This window comes from Excalfactoria chinensis, chromosome 13 (genome assembly GCF_039878825.1).
Source record: "Excalfactoria chinensis isolate bCotChi1 chromosome 13, bCotChi1.hap2, whole genome shotgun sequence".
NCBI lineage: Eukaryota > Metazoa > Chordata > Aves > Galliformes > Phasianidae > Excalfactoria > Excalfactoria chinensis.
Window position 1 is genome coordinate 12352710 of NC_092837.1, and position 20116 is coordinate 12372825.

At 41.2% G+C, this 20116-nt stretch overlaps 1 protein-coding gene across 2 annotated transcripts in view; it reads left to right on the forward strand.

Moving 5' to 3' along the window:
* The window catches only part of SFXN1 (sideroflexin 1), a 27895-nt gene extending 7876 nt beyond the window's left edge, over positions 1 to 20019 (forward strand). Inside the window, exons 1-11 of one of the 2 annotated variants that reach the window (XM_072347967.1) lie at positions 412 to 523; positions 7096 to 7270; positions 7881 to 8051; positions 8765 to 8863; positions 9877 to 9952; positions 10910 to 10995; positions 12198 to 12325; positions 12857 to 12906; positions 17914 to 17963; positions 18696 to 18743; positions 19918 to 20019. In XM_072347967.1, the coding sequence (XP_072204068.1) occupies positions 7107 to 7270; positions 7881 to 8051; positions 8765 to 8863; positions 9877 to 9952; positions 10910 to 10995; positions 12198 to 12325; positions 12857 to 12906; positions 17914 to 17963; positions 18696 to 18743; positions 19918 to 20014 (969 nt within the window). In that variant the 5' untranslated portion in view covers positions 412 to 523; positions 7096 to 7106 and the 3' untranslated portion in view covers positions 20015 to 20019. Of the gene's footprint in view, positions 1 to 411; positions 524 to 7095; positions 7271 to 7880; positions 8052 to 8764; positions 8864 to 9876; positions 9953 to 10909; positions 10996 to 12197; positions 12326 to 12856; positions 12907 to 17913; positions 17964 to 18695; positions 18744 to 19917 lie in introns of those variants that run through there. The other variant, XM_072347968.1, reaches the window with a different exon arrangement.
* Positions 20020 to 20116: the final 97 nt, after the last annotated feature.

Sequence of the window (20116 nt, forward strand, 5' to 3'; positions counted from 1 at the left end):
TTCTGGTAACCAACCCATCAGCTTTTATTCCATTAATTATAGAAGTAATTTCACAGCCTGAGCTGCCTGCAAGACTTGAGGCCACGTTCTGCCACAAGCTGCAAGCAGGCCTGTCCCATCAGGGAGCTGAGAAAGCCGGACACCTTAATAACCCGAAATCACAGAATACGCCGAGATGGAAGGGGACCACATTGAACCCAACCCCTGTCCATACATAGAACCACTCGAAATTCAAACCCTGTGTCTGAGCGCATTGTCCGAACCCTCCCTGATCTCCAGCAGCTCGGGGCCGTGCCCACTGCCCTGTGCAGACGGCTCCATCACGGGGGAGCGGAGGGGCGCAAACCGAGGCGGAGACCCAACGCCGAGCACCGCGGACAGCCCGCCGACCCCCGACTCTCCGCCCGGCCCCGGTGGGCGGAGCGGGGCGGAGCGGGGCGGCCGCTCTTCAACCCGGCCCCGCGCACAGCGAGCCTCTTCCGGGCGGCGGGGCGGCGCGGAGCCGGCAGCGTGCGGGGCCGCGGTAAGTACCGGCAGCCGGGGGGCGAGGGGCCGGGCCGAGGGTGGAGGTGTTGCCCTGCCCGCTCTGCCACCCCCGTCCTCCTCAGGGATGGATCCAGGCCTCAGTTCGCCCCCGTTTCCTGAACGAGGACCCTCTGCTTCCCCGCCTCCTCAGCACCCCCCCGAGCTGCCCGCAGAGCGCGGTGCTGTGTCACAGGGCTGCGAGCCGGGGCTTCTCAGTTGGAGAGTTTATTTCTTTACTGAGTTGGTAACGATTGCTGTAACGATAAAGGAGGAGGGGGTGAAGGCTGGCTTCGTACCAGTTTAAAATTGGCTGTGTGTATCCTATCGGAAATATAGACGGTAGTAAAAAGCCTATGGAAGAAGGCCATGAACGTGTTTGGGTACAACCTGATAATCCTACCTCAGCTTACCACAGGGAGACAAGCTCGAAGCCTTCAGCAGAGACACAAAATCAGACCTTGAGTTAACCCTTCTTTAGCTTCCTCCCTCTTATTGGTGAGGAGAGGTCGGTGTGTGACACATCCCTGTGCCGTCCATCCTGCAATGTGAGCATAGATGGCAGATTGCAGACTGCTGCAGCTTGGACATCTGGAAGCAGCTTCAATGCAGAATGATGAAATCTCCCACCAAGTGACAGCCAAAGATGGCTGCTGTTTTGAGGAGAGAGCCCCAGCAGCAGGCGCTACCCATTTAACGCAGACTGCTGCTTCTGTTGCTAAGCTACAGACAGGATGTACATTTATAAGCAAAAAAAGTATCTTGCAGTGTTAGCACGGTTTGCCTCCTCCAGCACTCGGTTTGTGTTTGTGACCAAAGACTGGTGCAGAGATTTTTCTTTTCGTAATCTAAATAGATGTTTGCTGGATGGAGAGGCTTTGTGCAAGGAGAGCTTTGCAAGTGTGTTTGTTAGCGTTTGGTGCAGGCGTGTTGCATCATACTTCTCCTAGTTGGTGCTGCTTCTTTCAAACCGTGATAGCAAGCACAGTGCAAATAGAGGAATACCACTGCTTAATGACCCTGGTAAGTCTGAGGTCTGCTGTTATGCCATCACGCAGAAGTGCTTTCCAACTATCCTGCCTTGATTGACGTCCCTGTAGAATGCATTCATTGTGTTCTTCCCTTTGCCCGAACAATTGGAATATGGGTAGTAGCTGGGTTTGCATTTCTGCTGTTGCTTTACCGGAGTGTTATAGTTTTAAAGTAGAATGGATCTCTTTTTACTGATCAGAAGGAAGTTTGTTTCCTGTTTTTTCTCTTAAAACAACCATGTTCTCATGGTGTTCCTCCTGGAAAATAAAAATACTGAGTTTGTCTGGGCAAAAAAGGGGCCTAAAAAGGGCCAGTATGTTATTGGAGGAATAAAAGTGCCTAACTGAGCCATTCTATAGTTTCTATCAGAGCACCTTGAGAGGTGCTTAAGAACTGAGCTCTGCAGTAAGAAGCAAGTGGCCGTGGTTTCTTTGATTGATAAACGAGGCAGAGGAAGAAGGGAGCTGATCCTCTCCCCATCTTGTAGCAGTGGGTACTTTTCTGAGCTGAAAGCTTTTCCAGCCTATGTCCCTTTGTTTCCCAGAACAGGGCATTTGTACAGCCAGCTGCTGTGGGGGTGCTTTGAAGGATGGATCTAGAGGAGCCTAAATGTGTCACACCTTGTCCCTCTCTCTCTCTCCCCATGAATCTGCACATCAAATGATTTCAGCAGCACATGGCTCCGACTTTAGAGCTTTTCTGTCATGGTAGGATTCTGATAAGAAGTGGGTACTGCTGATACCTTCTATTTTTAACGGGTTTTCAGACAGGGAAAGAAAAGGGATTTTATTCTCCTCTTTCTGAAAAAGGAACGCTTAGCTCCTAGGAGAGTCTGTGAATCATCATCTGACCCAAATACCTGAAGTGAGGGATCTACATAAAATGGGCACCATGAATGTTCCATCTTTCTTTCGGCATTTATGTTGGCTGGTTTATACCCTTCCTCTATGAAGGCTGCTTTGAGTTTCGTGAGTATCATGTGTCCAATGATGTTTAAGTAATGTTCTAAATGATTTGGACTGGGGAGCTGAGGTGTGAGATGTTGCAATGTTCATTATCACATTCACACTGCTTTGGACACAGTCTTCTCTTCCTTTTAGCCAGCTATTGTCCTCCCCAGCTCGATGTTTGCTTCCTTTCTGGATCTGCATGCAAGGGAGGTGAAAGGCCGCTCTCATTTACAGAGTCCACTTCAGTAGGGGAAGGTACTGGAGCTGATCATCTGGACTCTGGCCCCCATAAAACCAAAAAGGAACAGGAAATTCTGTATAGCGAAGCAGTATCCCATCCAATCTGAGGGCATTTGCTGAAGGATCCCCCACTCAAGAAAATCCAGGCCTTCGTATCTGTTCAGAAAAGCCTATTTCCGGGTGAATTTTCAGGCTAGTAACTCTCAAAAATACTTTCCCAGACAGTATCACACTTATCAGCAACCTGCAGGCAGCCCTGATCTCTTAGCCGTTGTCAGAATCACCTCCCTGCTCTACCGAGCAGTGGCAGAAGCTCTCTGCATCACTCAAGGAATGGGCATGTTGATGCTAGGGATGTGTCTTGACTCAGAACAATGACTGCAGCTTTAAAAATGTCAGCTTGTTTCAGACGTGTCAGGATACACAGTTGTATCATCAAGGAATTTCCTTTTCCATGGCTCTGCCTTCAGCTTTAGCTTGGAGGAAAATCAATGATGCGTCTGGTGAAGCTTTTTACTTGCAGAATGGATTTTGTCAAGATTGGCTTAAAACAGGGGATGTAAGTAACATAAGAAAGCATATACTGTTGCAAGGAAAGTAGCAAAGCCAGTCTCCTCATTCAAGCACTGCAGCTTAAGTGTGGGTTGCCCGGCTTGAATTCAGCCCCTGGTTTATGCGTCCTTCAAGTGCACAGTTAGTAACACACAGGGTTCACACTGATACAAAACCTCATCTTTAGTTTTCGACCGGGTTGCTTTTCATCCATGCTAAAATGACTAAACGTCTGGGTTGCTCAAAACTGCCTCAGATGGTCATTGCTACTCTTTTGGCTGTTGCTGCAGTGTGAGAAGTGACATATGGCGGTCAGCGTGCTGTCAGAACTGCGGTTAGGAAACAGAGCACCAAAGAGTTGAACTGACAACTCCTGAATCGGCGTTTTTCAGAATTGTTGCAACCGCTACCGTTGACCTTTTAAACAAGGTTTAAAGTCTTCTGCTATTGCTGCTGATTCTGCAGCAAATCTAAATGCAGCCTTTGTACTAATAGTGTTGATCAGGCTTTGGGCTCGTTTTACGTAATTATGTTTTTTAAGAGAGGCCGATCTCAGTTCCGAGCCCTCTTTCCTTCCCATTGATGTCAGTTTACAATGGGAACTTGCAGGCAGTCTCATCTGATAGAGGACAGCAGATTTAGGTGTGCATTGCGCTGGGACTTTCTGTTCAAGGTCACTTTCTGATTGCAAAGACGATTTGAAAAACAGTCAAGAAGGGATTCAATTGAAAAGAAGTCTGTTTGCAGAAGGTTATTCAGAATACAGAGTTGAAATTATCTCTGCAGAGGAAGGAATACCTTAGTTTTGTCTGTGGATAAGTAAAGCTTCATTATTTTGATGAGTGCGTAATCAAAAGAGTCTATAATCACCTTCCTGGTCCTGCAGCTGAACCCATGGCAGCACATTCCAGCAAGCCACAGCCATGTGAGAAGAAGCTGATGAAGCACACGATTGCAGTTAGCATTCTGAAAACATGCCTTGATGTGTACGAATGGCTGCAGTGCGAAACATGGATCGTTGCTGTGTTGGTGCTGGGGAGCTGCAGTGCCAAACTGCAGGAGCACAGCTCTGCCCTCAGCAGCTGCAACAATCCCACAAGGCAGCCATTGTGACAATGGGGAAGTGGGGAATGCCATGCTATGAATGTGCTGGACTCAGTACTTTCTTATTGGTTTATTTTGCTTGTATGGGGTGTTCTAGCCCTGTGCTATATTGTCATCCATGTCATTTATCCACCCATGTAGTGCTGATCCTCCTGTGTTGTGAATGTGACCGCAAAGTGCCATTTAAGTATCAGTTATTTCAGTAATTTCATTAACGCTGTCTCCCAAATCCTCTGCTAATGGAGTTGCTTGAGGAAGAGGGACATTCAGACCAGACAGGGTAATTGTGTTGTTTACCTTCCCACCTTAAAATCTCCGCTGCTGCTAATTCAGTTTTCTTATTTTGCAGGTGTTCTCCCCTCTGTCACTACTTACAAACAGCAATAAGCGTGGGAACAATAAATACAGACTATTAGTCAACTAATAAAGGCAAACTTCAGCAGCCCCCTAACGCTCAACTGTGCATGTAAAACAAAGCAAACATTTTTCACTCTCATTCTGGCAGATTTAGTTTCCCCTTTTGCAAACTTTCCACTTATCTCAGGGATCACTTGGGTTTGTTTTGATTTGATTTCATCTCGGATCCCTGTACAACTTCTCATCACAATTTTATTAGGAATATTTGGGTAATTTGAGCTTAAATCTTGGACGTGCCTGACTTATATGGAGAGCTCTTTGACACAAGTGATGATATTTTAATAACATGTTGCTGTAAATCATGTACATTTTCAAGGCAGAGATTCCCTGGCTCTCCTAGACGAGGAGCACTGTAGCAGAGCAGTGACTCAGTCCCGAGACCAATAAACCCAGCAACCTTTCTACTCCAGTGCAAGTTTTGTGTGTCCCCAAGCTATATTTTTCCAATGTCTGGAACTTGTTACGCTTCCTTGCAGGGACAGCATCCGCTCCTTTGTGTGTGCTCTGTGGTCTGTCCATGCTCAGAGTCCTTTGGTTTGAAACTCACGTAGAAAAGCATTGTACCTACCGATAGTATTAAAGTGCAAGTCAGTTGTGTCAGTCACATGATTGAGAAGAAAACATTGTGTTCTTGGATAACAGGCACCCAAAGCTTTCATCCCTTTTTGCACAAGAGCAAATCTTTTGTTAGGTGAATGCCAGCAAGACTGGAGTCCATGTGCTCTGCTTTGCCTTTGCCAAGACCAGTCCTATCAGCGTCAGTATTTTTTGTTGCTGTTGTCATCTTTTTAAACAGATGCAGTGATTTGAAGCATAAATTTTGCTGTGGCACAGGCCAAGGATCCCTTGTGAAAGTATCTTTTCCGTTTTCCTGCTGCTTTGTTTTTTGCTGCTGCCCTGCTAACCCTTGCCATGCAGCCACATGGAAGTCTATCTTTTTCCTTAGGATATGCCCACAGGGGAAGATGGAGGTGTGCTGATAGCAAGGTTACACATGCTTGTGTCAGTTTAACTGGGGCTGAGTCAGGGTAAGGATAGGATCTGGCTATGGTTCCCTCTGTTCTCTGTAGATCCACCTCTACCAGGGTAGACTGAGTGACTTGGATTTAAATTATACTGAGTAGATCTTTGTGGTTAGAACAGGATGGTCCTTGGGGTCCCTTCCAACCCAAGCCATTCTGTGATCCAATGATACTGGAAAACCCAGAGCTGTATGTAACAGGTGTATGGCATGCAGCAAAACAGAGGCATTTAGGCCTTTATTTCTGTAGAATTCTCTTCTCTTGTGACCAACAGATTTTTTCCACTTAATGTAGAAGAAGGATCACAATTACATTTGAAGGATGGACAACAGCTTCATGCACTCTGCATCCTTAGTTCCTTTCTTCTGATGATTCCTTTTTATGTTCCCTACCATACACCAAATTGACAGCAATGGCTCAGGAGCTTCACAGTGTTCCTGAGGTTTGTTGGTGGGAAGTAAAGCTCAGATGTCGAAGTACTTTTAGTCATTTTGAAGTAAGTTTTTAATTTTCTGGGCTTTAAGTCTTCTAAATGCAGAGCTGTGTTAGTTTGGTGCCTGTCATTCTGGTTCTGTTACCATCCTTGATGTGTCATTAGAAGAACTGTTCATGTGTTCATAACGCGGCAAATTGTTGCCTGATGTAATCTTTGTTTCAATAGGACGTGGATTTGGAGAAACAGCACTTACTGAAAATAATGTTTGGTGTTTGTAATCCTGATTTATTTACTTTTTGCTTTGCAATGCCAGAGGTGTTACCTGGATTTTATTAAATAGTTCTGCACTTCGTAACAGCTCCTCAGGCATCTCTTGAAAAGTTTAATTTCCCTTTATGACAACATGTTCAGCCAACACTAATTCATCACTCGAGTAAAGCAGATTTCTGTTTAATGCCTTGTTAATGTTAATTAGTACATCTGCTTCTTAGTGAGCTACTATACTTTGCATTCCACTCATCCTCAGATAATCATAGTTACAGGAAACCATGAAATGTATAAATGTTTTGGGAAACAAGCCCAAAAATGTAGATATTTAAGTTCTTTAAGTTAGTTTGTTTTCTTGCATGAATACCAATCTCATTAAAACTGTGATGATGTCTGACATAATCTTCTTTCTGTACTCCTTTAAGCTCAGTTCTGCAAGATGTGTCCTTTTTTTGCTGCAAATAAAGCCATTTTTCACTGTAGAGTCTTATCAGTTTGAGACGTGTTATGAAATAAGAAATCTGAATTGCAAATGTTCATGCTGTCTTCGCAGAGTTTTTGAAGATGTCAGCAGATATACCCTTAAATATTAATATCAAGGAGCCCCGATGGGATCAAAGCACTTTCACTGGACGAGCCAGTCACTTCTTCACTGTAACAGACCCCCGAAATATTTTGTTATCTGATGCCCAGCTGGAAAGCGCAAGAAAAATCGTTCATGATTACAGGTATGACAGTCATTTTTAATGCTGGCCCGAAAAAGTCATGACAGAAATAAGAACATCACCATTATAGGTTTAAAAGGACATATTTAAGACCTCGTATTTATTGCACCGCTCTTTCATCTTGTTTCAGAGCTTGAAATGCTGTCAGATTACTAATGAATGGGGAAATTATGTCATCTGAAAAAAACTATTTAGTATTTGAAAATGTGGGAGTGTCTTGTTCTGAAAATAGTTAATAGAACAACAGTTTAAAATAGCCTTTCATATGTTGTATTTTTGGGGCACATTGTTTATTAAATCAAGCTAAATTTCCAAAGTTTCATGCTTAGAGATTTTAGCCATCTATTTCAGCTCAGGCCACGTAGTGGCTTGAGTCGAGAGAAGTTTGATGCAGGTTGTCTCAACTCAGACAACACAACCAGTGCTGGGAGTTTTAATTCTTCTTATTTTGCCAATTTATTTAATAGTTGGAGATCTACAAGTTGACTATGAGGCTAGATTAAATTAGCATCCTCTGATGCTAAGTTTTTCACTGGAGGTCGCAGCATCTTATGTTTATAACAGTTGTGCTTTTTGCTGTTGTCTTGTTTTGTTGGTTTTAATTTGTTCTAAGACAAGGTATTGTGGCACCTGGATTGACCGAAAATGACCTGTGGAGAGCAAAGTATATCTATGATTCAGCCTTTCATCCAGACACTGGTGAAAAGATGGTCTTGATTGGCCGAATGTCAGCTCAGGTACCCATGAACATGACTATCACAGGTTGTATGATGACCTTTTATAGGTAAGTAGTGGCAGTTTAACACATGAGACATTTCCCTGCAAATTACATAAGTGAAAATCAATGTTACTGTCAAAAAAGCATTTTAGAAGATGTATAATAAATACTGTAATACGTAAAATTTTACTTTCTTTTCTCTCTTCTCCCTGTGTTCCCTCATGCCCTCACTGATGAGGGGTATCCTCTGGAAGAAGCTGTGATATAAGCTCTTAGATGCTTCTCATAACCCATATATCCCACTTTTCCTTTTATAATGTCTTATAGATTTATTAGAACAATTAGGGGCATGCTAACTTTATGAAGATTGAGAGAGTAAACCCTGCCTCTAAAATCTATTTCTGAGTCACTTATGGAGTTTCCAAAGAGGACAAGTGAGCTGCAAAGGTGTAACTCTGGAAAAGTACTGTAGGTCTTGAAGAGTTGTATTTTTTTCCTCTGTATGTTTTTGTAGAGAGGGTTGCCATAATGCTTTTGCTCTTACTATAAACCTTTGTCCCAAGTGAACTGTTATTCATTTGCAATGCTTTTAAAGATCTATTCTTAGAAGTAACTTGCACTTTTGTTATTAAGACAGTATCTCCTTGACTGAATTGCTTTATTCAGGTAACCAAGAAACTTTATGCTTACAGCTTGCAGTGGCTTTCCTCGATTCATTTTTCTGGGCTGTTTTCTCAACTCTGTTTTTAAAAATATTAATAGTTGTTTCTTTTTTCAAGAACGACACCAGCGGTGGTTTTCTGGCAGTGGATTAACCAGTCCTTCAATGCTATAGTAAACTACACAAACAGGAGCGGTGATGCCCCAATTACTGTCAGGTCAGACTCCAAAACAGATGCTTCTGATGTGTTTGCAAGTTCTTTCTAATAGACTTGAGTACGGTTGGTCTTTAAAGTTTGAGATGGTAGATAAGTTTGTTCATCTGCATTTACCATCAGTTTGGTTCATGTAGTGGAAATGCTGAGTCACGGCCTGAAGCAGTGATGGAGCACCTGGTGGAAGGTGGGGCCAACGCAGGGGAGCTCAGGTGCATGCAGTGCAGCTGAGTGACCAGAAGGGGTGGAACCAGGATCCACCCCTTCCCAGGCCTCATTTAAGGGTTGGTAATGCAGGTGAGGGTATCTCTTGCTGGAGATCCCTGCCTGCCTGAGGCTTTCTGAAGGTGAGCAGCTCGTTTTTTTTTTTTCATTTTTGTGTCTGTGGCTGCTGCATCTGGGCTTGTTCTTGCTTGCTGTTGCCAGAGACTTTGCCACCCTGCTATTATGACCCCATTATAGCATTACAGTATGTATAGTCAAGAAGCCTGAGAGTGTGGTGAAGGCAATCTTTGTTTTCACTCTCAAAGATAAATCTGAGGGCTTTAGTCAGTTCTGAAGCTGTCTTTCTTGTAGCCATCTGTCAGAAGGCAGTGAATTAGAGGATATGGACAGGAGGATTTGGTTGGATTTGGGTGTTTATTGCAGAGATGGTCTACATACATGGCTTTTGGTACCGTTGATTTCAAATACTGTTGTGGATATGACCTTAAGAATTAAATACAGAACTAAATCCTTTGAAGTGCTCATTCAGAAGTAGGAGAAAATGCCAAGTAACAGTCCTGGAACAGTAGAGCCTGGTTCACAGTTAAAATGTTGCTTGCTGATAGTGGGGGGGTTGGGGGAAGGTTAATTTGTGGTTTCATTTGACCATTCCATTCTCAGTCCTTTCTGTCTTGCTGCAATGTAATATGTTTGAACTTTTGTAGGTGGAAGGAACTTACTGTGTGTGTAGAAATTGTTTGGTTTTGTGGCATGACTTGTACAATGTACAAACATTGTTATTTTTGTTTTAGCCAGCTGGGAACAGCCTATGTTTCTGCTACCACAGGTGCTGTTGCAACAGCTTTAGGACTTAATGCACTGACAAAGGTATTGCTGATACTTTTTCCTGCTCTTAGTCAGACTTTGGTGCTCTATGAAATGGCTCCCTTCTCCTCCTTTGGATCTGTTACGGAGTTGTAATTACCTTTGGCAGCTCTTGAGTTCCTAATCTTATTTTTGCCCCACATAGATGGTTTTGTATATATTTTAAGTGTCCTATCTTTGCTGTTTTCATACACAAAATACATGCAATGAAGGTGTCAAAGTGTCTGGGAGTGTCTCAAAGTTAATTGCAGTGGATTTGTAATTACAGTGACGTAGGCTTATTATGTAATTGTACAGCTTGCCTGGTTTTTAATGTACGGTATTACTTTTGGAAACATAAAAGTCTACTCTGGACTGGCTGAAAAGTGTGTAAGGAGCTGCTTCTTTTAGATATGGGAAACTCAAATTCTTCAAACAATTGCACAGCATATTTCAAGAAGAAAACAAGCCACAACTTTATATCCCTCCATCTATGTTTTAGTATACTGGGCACGGTACAGCACTGGCACATTATTAAGAGATACTGTTCTAAGCAGAGTAATTCAGATTATACAAGACATTGGCTAGATGAATGGCTTCATGCAATGAGCGTCCTTAGATGCAAAGCAGCTGTTAGAAATGTTGCTGGCTGTAACCTTGCCCTTGAAGACAGTGAAGTTAAGGCCTATTTAGTGTTGCCATCAACTGACAGGTGTGCTCAGAAGCTGGCCCTTGTCCACAATGAGGTTACTAAGTTAAGATGGTTTTTTGCCAGTCTCCTGCCAGTGCTCACCATGATAGTAATATTTATGACTTAGGTCTTGCTTGTGTCTCTTTTGTCTCTTCCTTAACATGGATTTTTGACTGAATTTTAATTAAAAGGAGATAAATGTCATCTGTCATTAACAAGTGAAGCATCTTGATGTGACCTTTGGAAAAAATGATTATGTAATTCTTTTTTTCTCTCTCTGCTTTTCACAGCATGTCTCACCTCTTATAGGACGGTTTGTTCCTTTTGCTGCTGTTGCTGCTGCTAACTGCATTAATATTCCACTAATGAGACAAAGGTAGGGAAAGGCACAAAAATCACTCATTCTAAAAGAAAAGATGTTATTGTGTTCTTAGATCAGCAAGGTACTGATAAAAAAGAAGAACGTTATATTATCTTAAGCTTGTTTTAGAACCTTGCAAAAACCCTGGGCATGGTCTTGTTTTAATTGATTGACTGTGATGTGTAGAATAGAACATTCTCATTCTCTTCAGATAAATATCTATTTGATTCTTCATTCTTAGATCTCAGTAACCAAGTACCTGTCCTTCAAGGCTTAATCATGTGGGCCTTTTCCATACAAACTTCACTTTGGAAAAATATAATAATTTCAGGAACGGTGCTTCAAATCCCACATACAGAAGTTAGTCATAGAAGTTGATATTTGGAGTTCTATTTAATCTTCTATGGTTACAAAAATATGCACATTCTCATTAACAAAGTTTAATATATATTCTAATTTGGCAAGAAGTAAGAATAGAAATGAGGGGGAAAAGAAACATCCTCTTACAAACACAAGGCTGTGAGCAAAAAGGGGAATGTTTTCATGTTTATGTTCATGGTGAAGTTGAATCTTGGTAGTATTTTATTTCCTATGAAAGATGGGAAGAAGTGCTTAGGCAATCTTCAGTATATCTGCCCTTCTGTCTGCTTTTTGCTCTCTGAAAGGGTCTGCCCTGTATGTGAGCTTTGCTCAAGAGCAGAATTGTGTTAAAGCTCTGATAGACAATAATACAGGTACAAAAATGTAGTTTCCTTTGTGCATTCTGGTATACTCCCAAATACGTTCTTGGTGGCTAAAATGAAAACCCAGACTTTAATGCCACAGTATCGTGTTTTAGTTCAATGAAACTAATCTGCCTGTGTTCCATATGTTCTAAGTGGGGAAGGACAGGCTACTTTGAGAGCAGTCCTGAAAACTGGATTCATCTGACTTTTCTTGAAGGACAGCCCTCTCCCTTCTGTGTACTACAGAAACAACATCTCGGAATACACGTGGCCAGGCTCAGATGTCAGACTGATATTACAGATATTCAGTTGTTCACTTTTTTAGCATAATTTGCCCCAAATTTGTATCTACTTTTTAAAATTTTAGCTGCAAACATAGATAATAAAATAGAGCCTAATTCTTCCAATAAAAATACTTCAAAGAGGAGAAACATGACCAAAAAAGGCAAATCTGCATCAGTCTCTGCTGTATTTTTCCTTATTATTCAACAGGGAGCTCAAGTTTGGAATCCCTGTCACAGATGAGAATGGAAACAGATTGGGTGAATCAACAAAAGCAGCTCAGCAGGCAATTACTCAGGTGGTTATATCGAGGATCCTCATGGCTGCTCCTGGCATGGGTAAGAATCAGTTCAGTCATATACAGCTCCTACTTAGAAGTTCCTACTGTGACAAAGAGCTTAAGTTCTATGGGAGTGATTTATCTCAGAGGCCAAATTATCTTACAGTTATGCACTTAGTATTTACATTTGTTCAATTTAAAGTTTGCATCTCTTACTGAAAAACATCCACAGTATGTTGCACTGACATGCAACAGAATGGTTTCTGGGGTGCTTGTGTAGAAATTACATGGATAGCAAAGGAATGGTAGCAAATTCTGCTTGAATGGAGCTTGCTGAAGGTATGTGCTTCTACCAGTGCCAAGTTACTGAGCACAGGGTTAGTTACCTGTAAAATTAGAAGTTCCATTTCCTGGGAGAGTCTATTCATGTAAATAACAATCCAGTATCTCTTAATGGCAATGTGAAATGAAAGTTCAGTTAGCAACAGCTGTGAAAACTGAATTAGTGTTAGTTAATCTGTACAGAAGATTAAATCCATGTGCCTTTATCTCCAAAGTTCATGCGCTGTTTTTGTTTTCTCATTTGCAGCAATTCCTCCCTTTATAATGAACACATTGGAAAAGAGAGCCTTCTTAAAGGTTAGTCTTTGATAAACCATGCACATGTATTTCATATACTAACTTAATGTTTTCCTATATGTGAAGTATTTTAAGTCTTGGTTTTCTCCTCAGAGCACTCCTGGAGGATGTCATTGTAGAGTGTACTTTACAGCTGTTGCTTTCTTCCTCTTTCAAAGACAGAAGTATCTTAGTTCTTTTAATCTTAAAGGGCACGAGGAAATTACTCATATTGTTATTCTGGTCATTATGCATAAAATGCAGAGTTCTTCCTAGTTAAGTGACTTTCCTCTTACCAAGACTTGGAGTACAACTTACCTGAAAAATAGTAAAAGTTTGCATAATCTTTTTTTTTTCCCCCAAAATATCAATGAAGGAAGCTTTGCTTAGCTGCTATAGTAGCATTTGAGTTTGGAAATAATAGTGGTCATAAAAGTGTGTTTTTCAACAAGCTGGATGTGTGAGCACGGGGTAGATGTGGGATGTGCGTACGCCATGATGACATTTTCCCTGAATTCTATTGCTGCTCAAGTAGTGTGAAGTCAAATCTGGTGATGTAAATATGTGAACTAAAGCAGTGCGGTACTGTGTGTGCGTAAGATGGTAAAGAAAATAATGAAATTATGTAGCAGCTTAAATTTGAACAAACCATTTTTAGATGAAGAGATACACTGAGGAGTGTTCCTGGCTCTAAAGGGAATTCTGTCTTTGACTGTTGATATCACTGATTTGCTCGCATAGCCCCAGACAAACTCTCTGCTTGGGAAACATGCTGGGCAAGCTGGGAGTGATAGCCTAAGTGCTATCACTATCTGCTTCCTCCCTGCTAGGTCAGTTTCCAAACCCTCCTTTGGGAGAGTGATTTGGGCAGCAGCTGGGAGGGCAAGCAGAGGAAAGTCCCTGTTTCCATCAGTTTGTCTATGATAAGATTTTCTAAAGTACTGCAGTTTTATTACTTGTGCATGGTTAGATAACCTGGTTACATGCATCATTTGGAAGTGCTTGGTATTAATAGATAAATGAGGCTTTAAGAAATCATCCCAGGTGTCTCCCAATTGCAAAAGATTTTTACTTTCCTGAAGGGATTTGTTGCTTCTTTTCCCCCACTCATGTTAACAGAAAACACTGCTCAGAATGTAAGAGTAGGAAATGTGGTGTTTGAACTTTAGAATAAAAGTCTGTTTTTTATCTCATTCAAGAAATGAATCTGCAGTGCAGCCAAATGCACCGACTTGTCTGCAGTGTAAGGAGCCCTGCACTGATTGGGCTCCGTGGCTTTTGACCCATTCCCTGTTGGCAAAATATGTTTAAGTGTTTTGTGATACGGTGATGCCCTTGAGAATGTATGACCGGAACATTTCACCTTTGCTTTTGAAGAATGCCAACAAAAGAGAGTAAAGATGATTTCCCACGTTTTTGACATGAGAAAGCGTCACAAATGCCATCAACCCAACTGGCAAATACATGACGTTTGTGAAGAAGTTGTGAGAATTCTCATGGTTTGAAGACAAATAGCTGTTGTTGTTTGTGTGGTATCAACATAAGAGTGTTGTGAATTTTTCAGATCAGCAAAAATGAGCGATTTCTTCAGTGACTGCTCAGTGGTCTTTGGTACCATCATGACTGTTCATGCTCACCTGTTCCTCCCCCTCAGCCTCAAAGAATGAGCAGAGGTGAAACGCTGCTCTACAGGTCATCAGTGGTAACACTTGGTAGAGATTAGTATTAAAGCCTTTAAGGAATAAGCTGCATTTCTAACAAGCAGCTTCTGCACTTGCTCTTGGGGTTTCAGAAGCACCATCCATTTGCAGTATACCAACACCATCCACGCAAGCTTTACTAACTCATTTTTCGTAGTCTTTGCTTTGCACGTCATCAGCGCTCTTGGAAAAGAACTTGTAAGCTTGCCAAAGCCTATTAAAGCAGCAAGCAGGGTCAGAAAAGTCAAATGGCTGTTAAATGATAAGGAACATAGAATGATGTAAGCAGTGTGAGAGAGAGGCAAATACTTCTGGACTGCTGATCTCGGTGGTAGCAGTGAGTCATTCTTTGGTATTTTAAATATGATGTAGGTTCTGTAGTACTATTCATCTCTGACATGGTTTTGCATGAGGATACTTCAATTATAGCACTGATATACCTGACAGTATTCCCAAAAATTATTGCTAGAAAATGATTCAAAAATGTTTTTAAAACCACAAACACGTACTTGGTGGTTCAAAAAGAATCCTAATTCTCGACCAGAAAACTCTAAATACTTGGTTTGATGTATCCATTGCTTTTGCCTTTGATTTCAGCAGTTGCTTTGACTGTGTTTTGAATTAAGCAATGCAGTGGCTCTTGATGGTGAGGCTGCATGCTGCACATATTGACTGACTCCACGTAGAACCAGATTGTTATTACATTTGCTGCAGCAGAAGGATCCATAGCAACCTTGCTTGAAGGGACAGGGTTTGTAGATTTGTTTTGTTGCAGATAACCTTTCCCTACCAGAAGTGGAACATTTATTTCATAGGAATGTCTGAAAATCCAAAGGGAAACTGAAGCTCTAATGTATATTGCCGCTCTCGCATCCTCAGCAGCTGTTTCTCTCTGGATTGATTCCGGAAACTTCCTCATATGCCTTTAAAGCAAATATCTTCAAGTCTCTTAGTCTGTAACTAAAGTAAATATTCAGAGCTCTTACTAAACTAGAACAGAGGCTTTTTTTTCTTTCAAATATCTTTCTTGGATATCTCAGGCCTTAGATCATATCATGCTTTCCTTCTTTAGCTCTTGTTTCATTTAGTGATGTTCTTGTGAGCAGGCATAGCTTCCCTGAGAGAGTTGACACAACTGAGGATCGAACAGTGAAAGAAGCAGAAAAAAATCTGACTTTCTTTTTGCCTTCTGTTTGCTTGCTCCATTTTGTTTGCTCTCACTTCTCTACTTTCTCTTTGCATGAACTGCCAAAGATGCCTTGGAGTCATCTGGAATTTAAATCCCAATTCATCTGAAATTGCCTTCTTGCCTATTTAAATACATCTTTTAACAGGCTAAATTCTTTTACCATCTTGTAGGTCTCTATTTTCTCTTTGTAAGGATGTGCAGCATGCAGTTGAGACTTACTTTATCATTTTAGATCGTTCTCTAGGCAGCACTGACCTTCTAGTGTCAATGTATTACCTTGCCATTGTTCTTAATTAGTGCCATCTGGTAAAACTCTTGAAAAATAAAAGCTGTAATTCAGATCAAATACCTTGGCAACATTTGTTCCAGCAAATGAAATAGGAGTTTTTATTATCTATGTTCATAGACACTTCTCTTTTTCAGAATAATGACCAACTCAGATGGAGGCTTAAACCAATATCTGTTACTGTCATGATGCCCTTTAAGTCTTCTCAGTTACAGAAGTATTTGGGGCTTTTCTCTTGCGTATCTTGCACTTAAGTTCTCAGCATCCCTCTCCTTTAATTCTCCCTGTACTCAGGAGCCAGTTGCTGTACCAAGTTTTTGTGTTCCCAACTTAGTGTAGGATGATGATGACTTTGGTAACTGCTGTCCCTCATCTGTAAGCTGTGATTTGCACAGTCCAATTCCTGATCTTCCCCCGTCAGCCATGGAGTTTCTTGCCATTGGAACTCCCCCAGTATATAAAATTTAAAGCTTTTTGAGTGAATTTATTTCAGGTGAGAGTCAAAGGTGTATTAAGTGGATTGTCAGAACAATGGAGCATTAGCTGAATTGAGTCTTTACCCTTCTATTGTTGCAGGTTACTGCTGATTCTTTCTGCATTCATTTCTGGATTACAGGTTAACACCAGGAAGAAGTAGTAAAAAAAAGAGGAGCAGTTTTCTACATCATTTCCTTCTCTCAGGCTCTGGAGAAAACTTCATATGCAGGCTTGATTACCACTGCTTAGACCTTACATAGCACCAGCTTTGTCACACTGAGCTTTCTAGATTTCCTCCTCCTATCTCACCTATCAAATACTGTTTGTCTTTTGTTCACTGGTTTCCCCTGTAATTTCTACATCTCGAATAATGCCTCTTGCAGAAAACCATCACCATCGTTGGGAACATTGCTCACTATAACACGTTTGTACTCATTAGCTCATCTGTTTAAAAATCAGCTTCCTGTTATCATAGCAATTGTGGTATACATTCTGCTTATTAAATAAGACACTGACTTTTACTGTAACAAAACAGCCCTGTGTAGAGATGGTATTTGAACAGATCTGGTTTTATTTCATTAGCAATTCCAATTAGGATTCTAAGCTGGGCTAGGGGAGGGGATTCCTAAACCATTCAAAGACGCACAAGAAAACTATGCCACTTCTTGGTGTGTGCGTTCAAGTTCTGCAAGAGTTATGATACTTGTAAGGTATGCTATAAAGAAAAAGAGTCTATATATTATGGGGTACTTTCTCAGTTTTGTCCCCTAGTTTTTTCTTTAATAAGAGATGAACACTTGCAGAACTGGACTGGACTAGGTTGTGTGCTTAACAGTTAAATTCCTACACATCAAATCATAGCATAAGACAGAAGGGCTATCAATTCCTTATCTCCCTTATTTTTGGTCAGCAGGTGCAATGATCTGTTATCCACAAAGCAAAGTTGCAGTTGTGAGTTAAAGCCAGTTGATGGTATGGAAGAGAGAGAGCTACAGCCAAACTCCATGTGCCCTCAGGAGGTCTGCCAGTGCATCCCACCAGCACCGCTCCCAACTTGCTAGCTACTGTGGGCTTACGTGACTCAGGTTCAGGTCAGGATCTGTTCACCAGTAAAACAGTTAGTCACCTGTTGTAGTTTCTAAGGGATGCTCAGAATAAGCGTACACTGATGTCACTGAGTTTCCTTACTACTTGAAAGAGGTCGGGGTAAGGCTTTCAAACCATAGCTCAAGCTGAAGGTGTTCTGGTAATTGTTTTCCTTTCATCATGCAAAACAGACTTTTTTAGGTGCAGGTTGTCCCTTCCAATGCAAGTTTCCGTGGTGGGAAGAGGAATAAAAGATAGCATACTCACTGTGTGTATTCTGTTTTGAACAGAGATTTCCATGGATGAGTGCTCCCATTCAAGTTGGATTAGTCGGATTCTGGTGAGTGCCTTCTTTGGCTTGTCTGCTATTTTAAAGGTGTAACTGCAGGGGCTGCTTTTTAAGAAAGCAGCGTTTGTGTTTTGTATAAGGTGAAAAAGGGGGAACCTATGTACGTTGAAGCAATACAGACAAGAAGCTGCAGAAATGATATATTTCTCACTGATCTGAGAAATTGAGACTACAGCATTTCATTTCCACATCTGTGGCTGATAAAGCTGATAATGCCATTCAAAAAGGAAGCAGTCGAAGAAGCTGCTGGGAGGGGAGGAAAAAGCAGGGGGTAGGGAAGGGGAAAAAGGGAGTGACAGGTAAAGGTATAAGCAACTTAATTTGTGAAGATACTTTAGCTGCCACCTGCATAAACAATAATTGTATACTAGTCCTGAGTTTTGAGTCCTTGACACCTCTGGTTAATGGAAGGCTGTGTTTGCTGTTGTCAAGCACCTTATGTTGCCACATACACCAGTGCAAAGCACTGAAGGAACATCAGATGAAAGCTTTATACATATTCATAAGGGTATTGCTTATGCTTTAATACTGCATAATACATAAAGGATTTCATAAGCATAATGCATTGAGAAATAAAGCAGTTGTTTTTCCATGGAACCTTACCTCACTATCTGTGTCAAAACAAAAACACAACAGCTTTGTGCTTAAAAGACATGAAAGCATGAAGTTTCAGATTTTCCTTTAGCACACTAAATATTGTAAACCCGTTTTTGTCTTTTCCAGCCTCGTGTTTGCAACTCCTCTGTGTTGTGCCCTGTTTCCTCAAAAAAGGTACATATTCCTGTTGTGTTATTCTTTCTTTAATGTTACACTTCAACGCATGCAAGATACTGCAGAGACACAAACAAGTAAGTTGCCGTTGCCTCCCAGAGCATACAGTCTCAATATCCATACAATATGAGAAATGTGAGAATATTCAGAAGAGTATTGAAAAGTAATATTGTTATTAATGTAGTCTGAACCATCTGTTAATGGCCAGTGAGGTTCTGGCTTCATTAAGTACAGTCAGATCCCGTTTTATTTTTAGCTAGAAGCTTCTCTGGTTATAGAGAACAGCACTTGGCTAAATGTGCTTATTTGTGATTTGATTGTTTTTTTTTCCATCAATACAAACTGTTCATAATAAGAAAAAACACCTCAAATTGGGGTATATAGCAGAAATAGGGTCTTATATTCAACTTATCCTTCATTACTTAGTGATTGTTAGAATTATTACAAGTTGACAAGCTGCCAAATGTAGCTTAAAAGATGTAAGCTGGAGCTGAATTGGTTAAAATAGGGAACAACTGAAGTAGTTTTTTTGACTTCCAGAAAACAATACCTAATTCTCATCTGATTTAATTGAATGCTACAAAGCAGTTTTGGCTGTTTTTGTGGCTGGCATAGAATGCTAAAAGAGCATCACCAGGCTAGCTCAGGGCAGGTTAGAAACTAGCAAAGCAGCTAGCAGAGCTCTCACAGCACCCCCCTCCTCTGCTGGGGTGGCTCTTGGTTCTAACCAGTGCTCTCAGCTTCACAGAAAGATCAGATCTTAAACTGCCTTTAGAAAACTGCATCTGTTTGTGTGATCTGGCAGCTGTGATGACTCTGAAATAAACATCAACTGAATAAAATCAGACAGTAAGTTAAACAGGCCAAATACATTGTATAGTGAAAAACATCCTTAGGGAGAAGCTTCTGTTGACAGACAACCTTAACCAACATGATAGTAGGAACTCCAGCTGTTTCTTTAAGGTATGGGACATCTTCAGCACCGTTTGAGTGGGGGATTCTTTTGCCTGACCTGTGGAGCATGATTCCTTTATGAGGAGTTTATAAAAAAAACTCTCCACAACCCAGGAATTTTGAAGGAATGCATCAGTCTTATTTTAGAATCCAAGTGCCTGTTAAAATATATATGTATATATGTATATATGTAACCCTTTTACTTGTTTCTTTTGCTCAGTTCTATGTCCGTAACACGCTTGGAGCCAGACTTACAAGCAAAGATCCAGGAGAACAGCCCTGAACTAGAACGTGTATACTTTAATAAAGGATTATAATTCAAGGAAGGGAGAGTATCATACAAGGAAGATCTTGTGAACTTATTTTTATGTGCCACCGTAGTTGAACTCAGTTTAACTGGTCCTCTTGTTAAACCACAC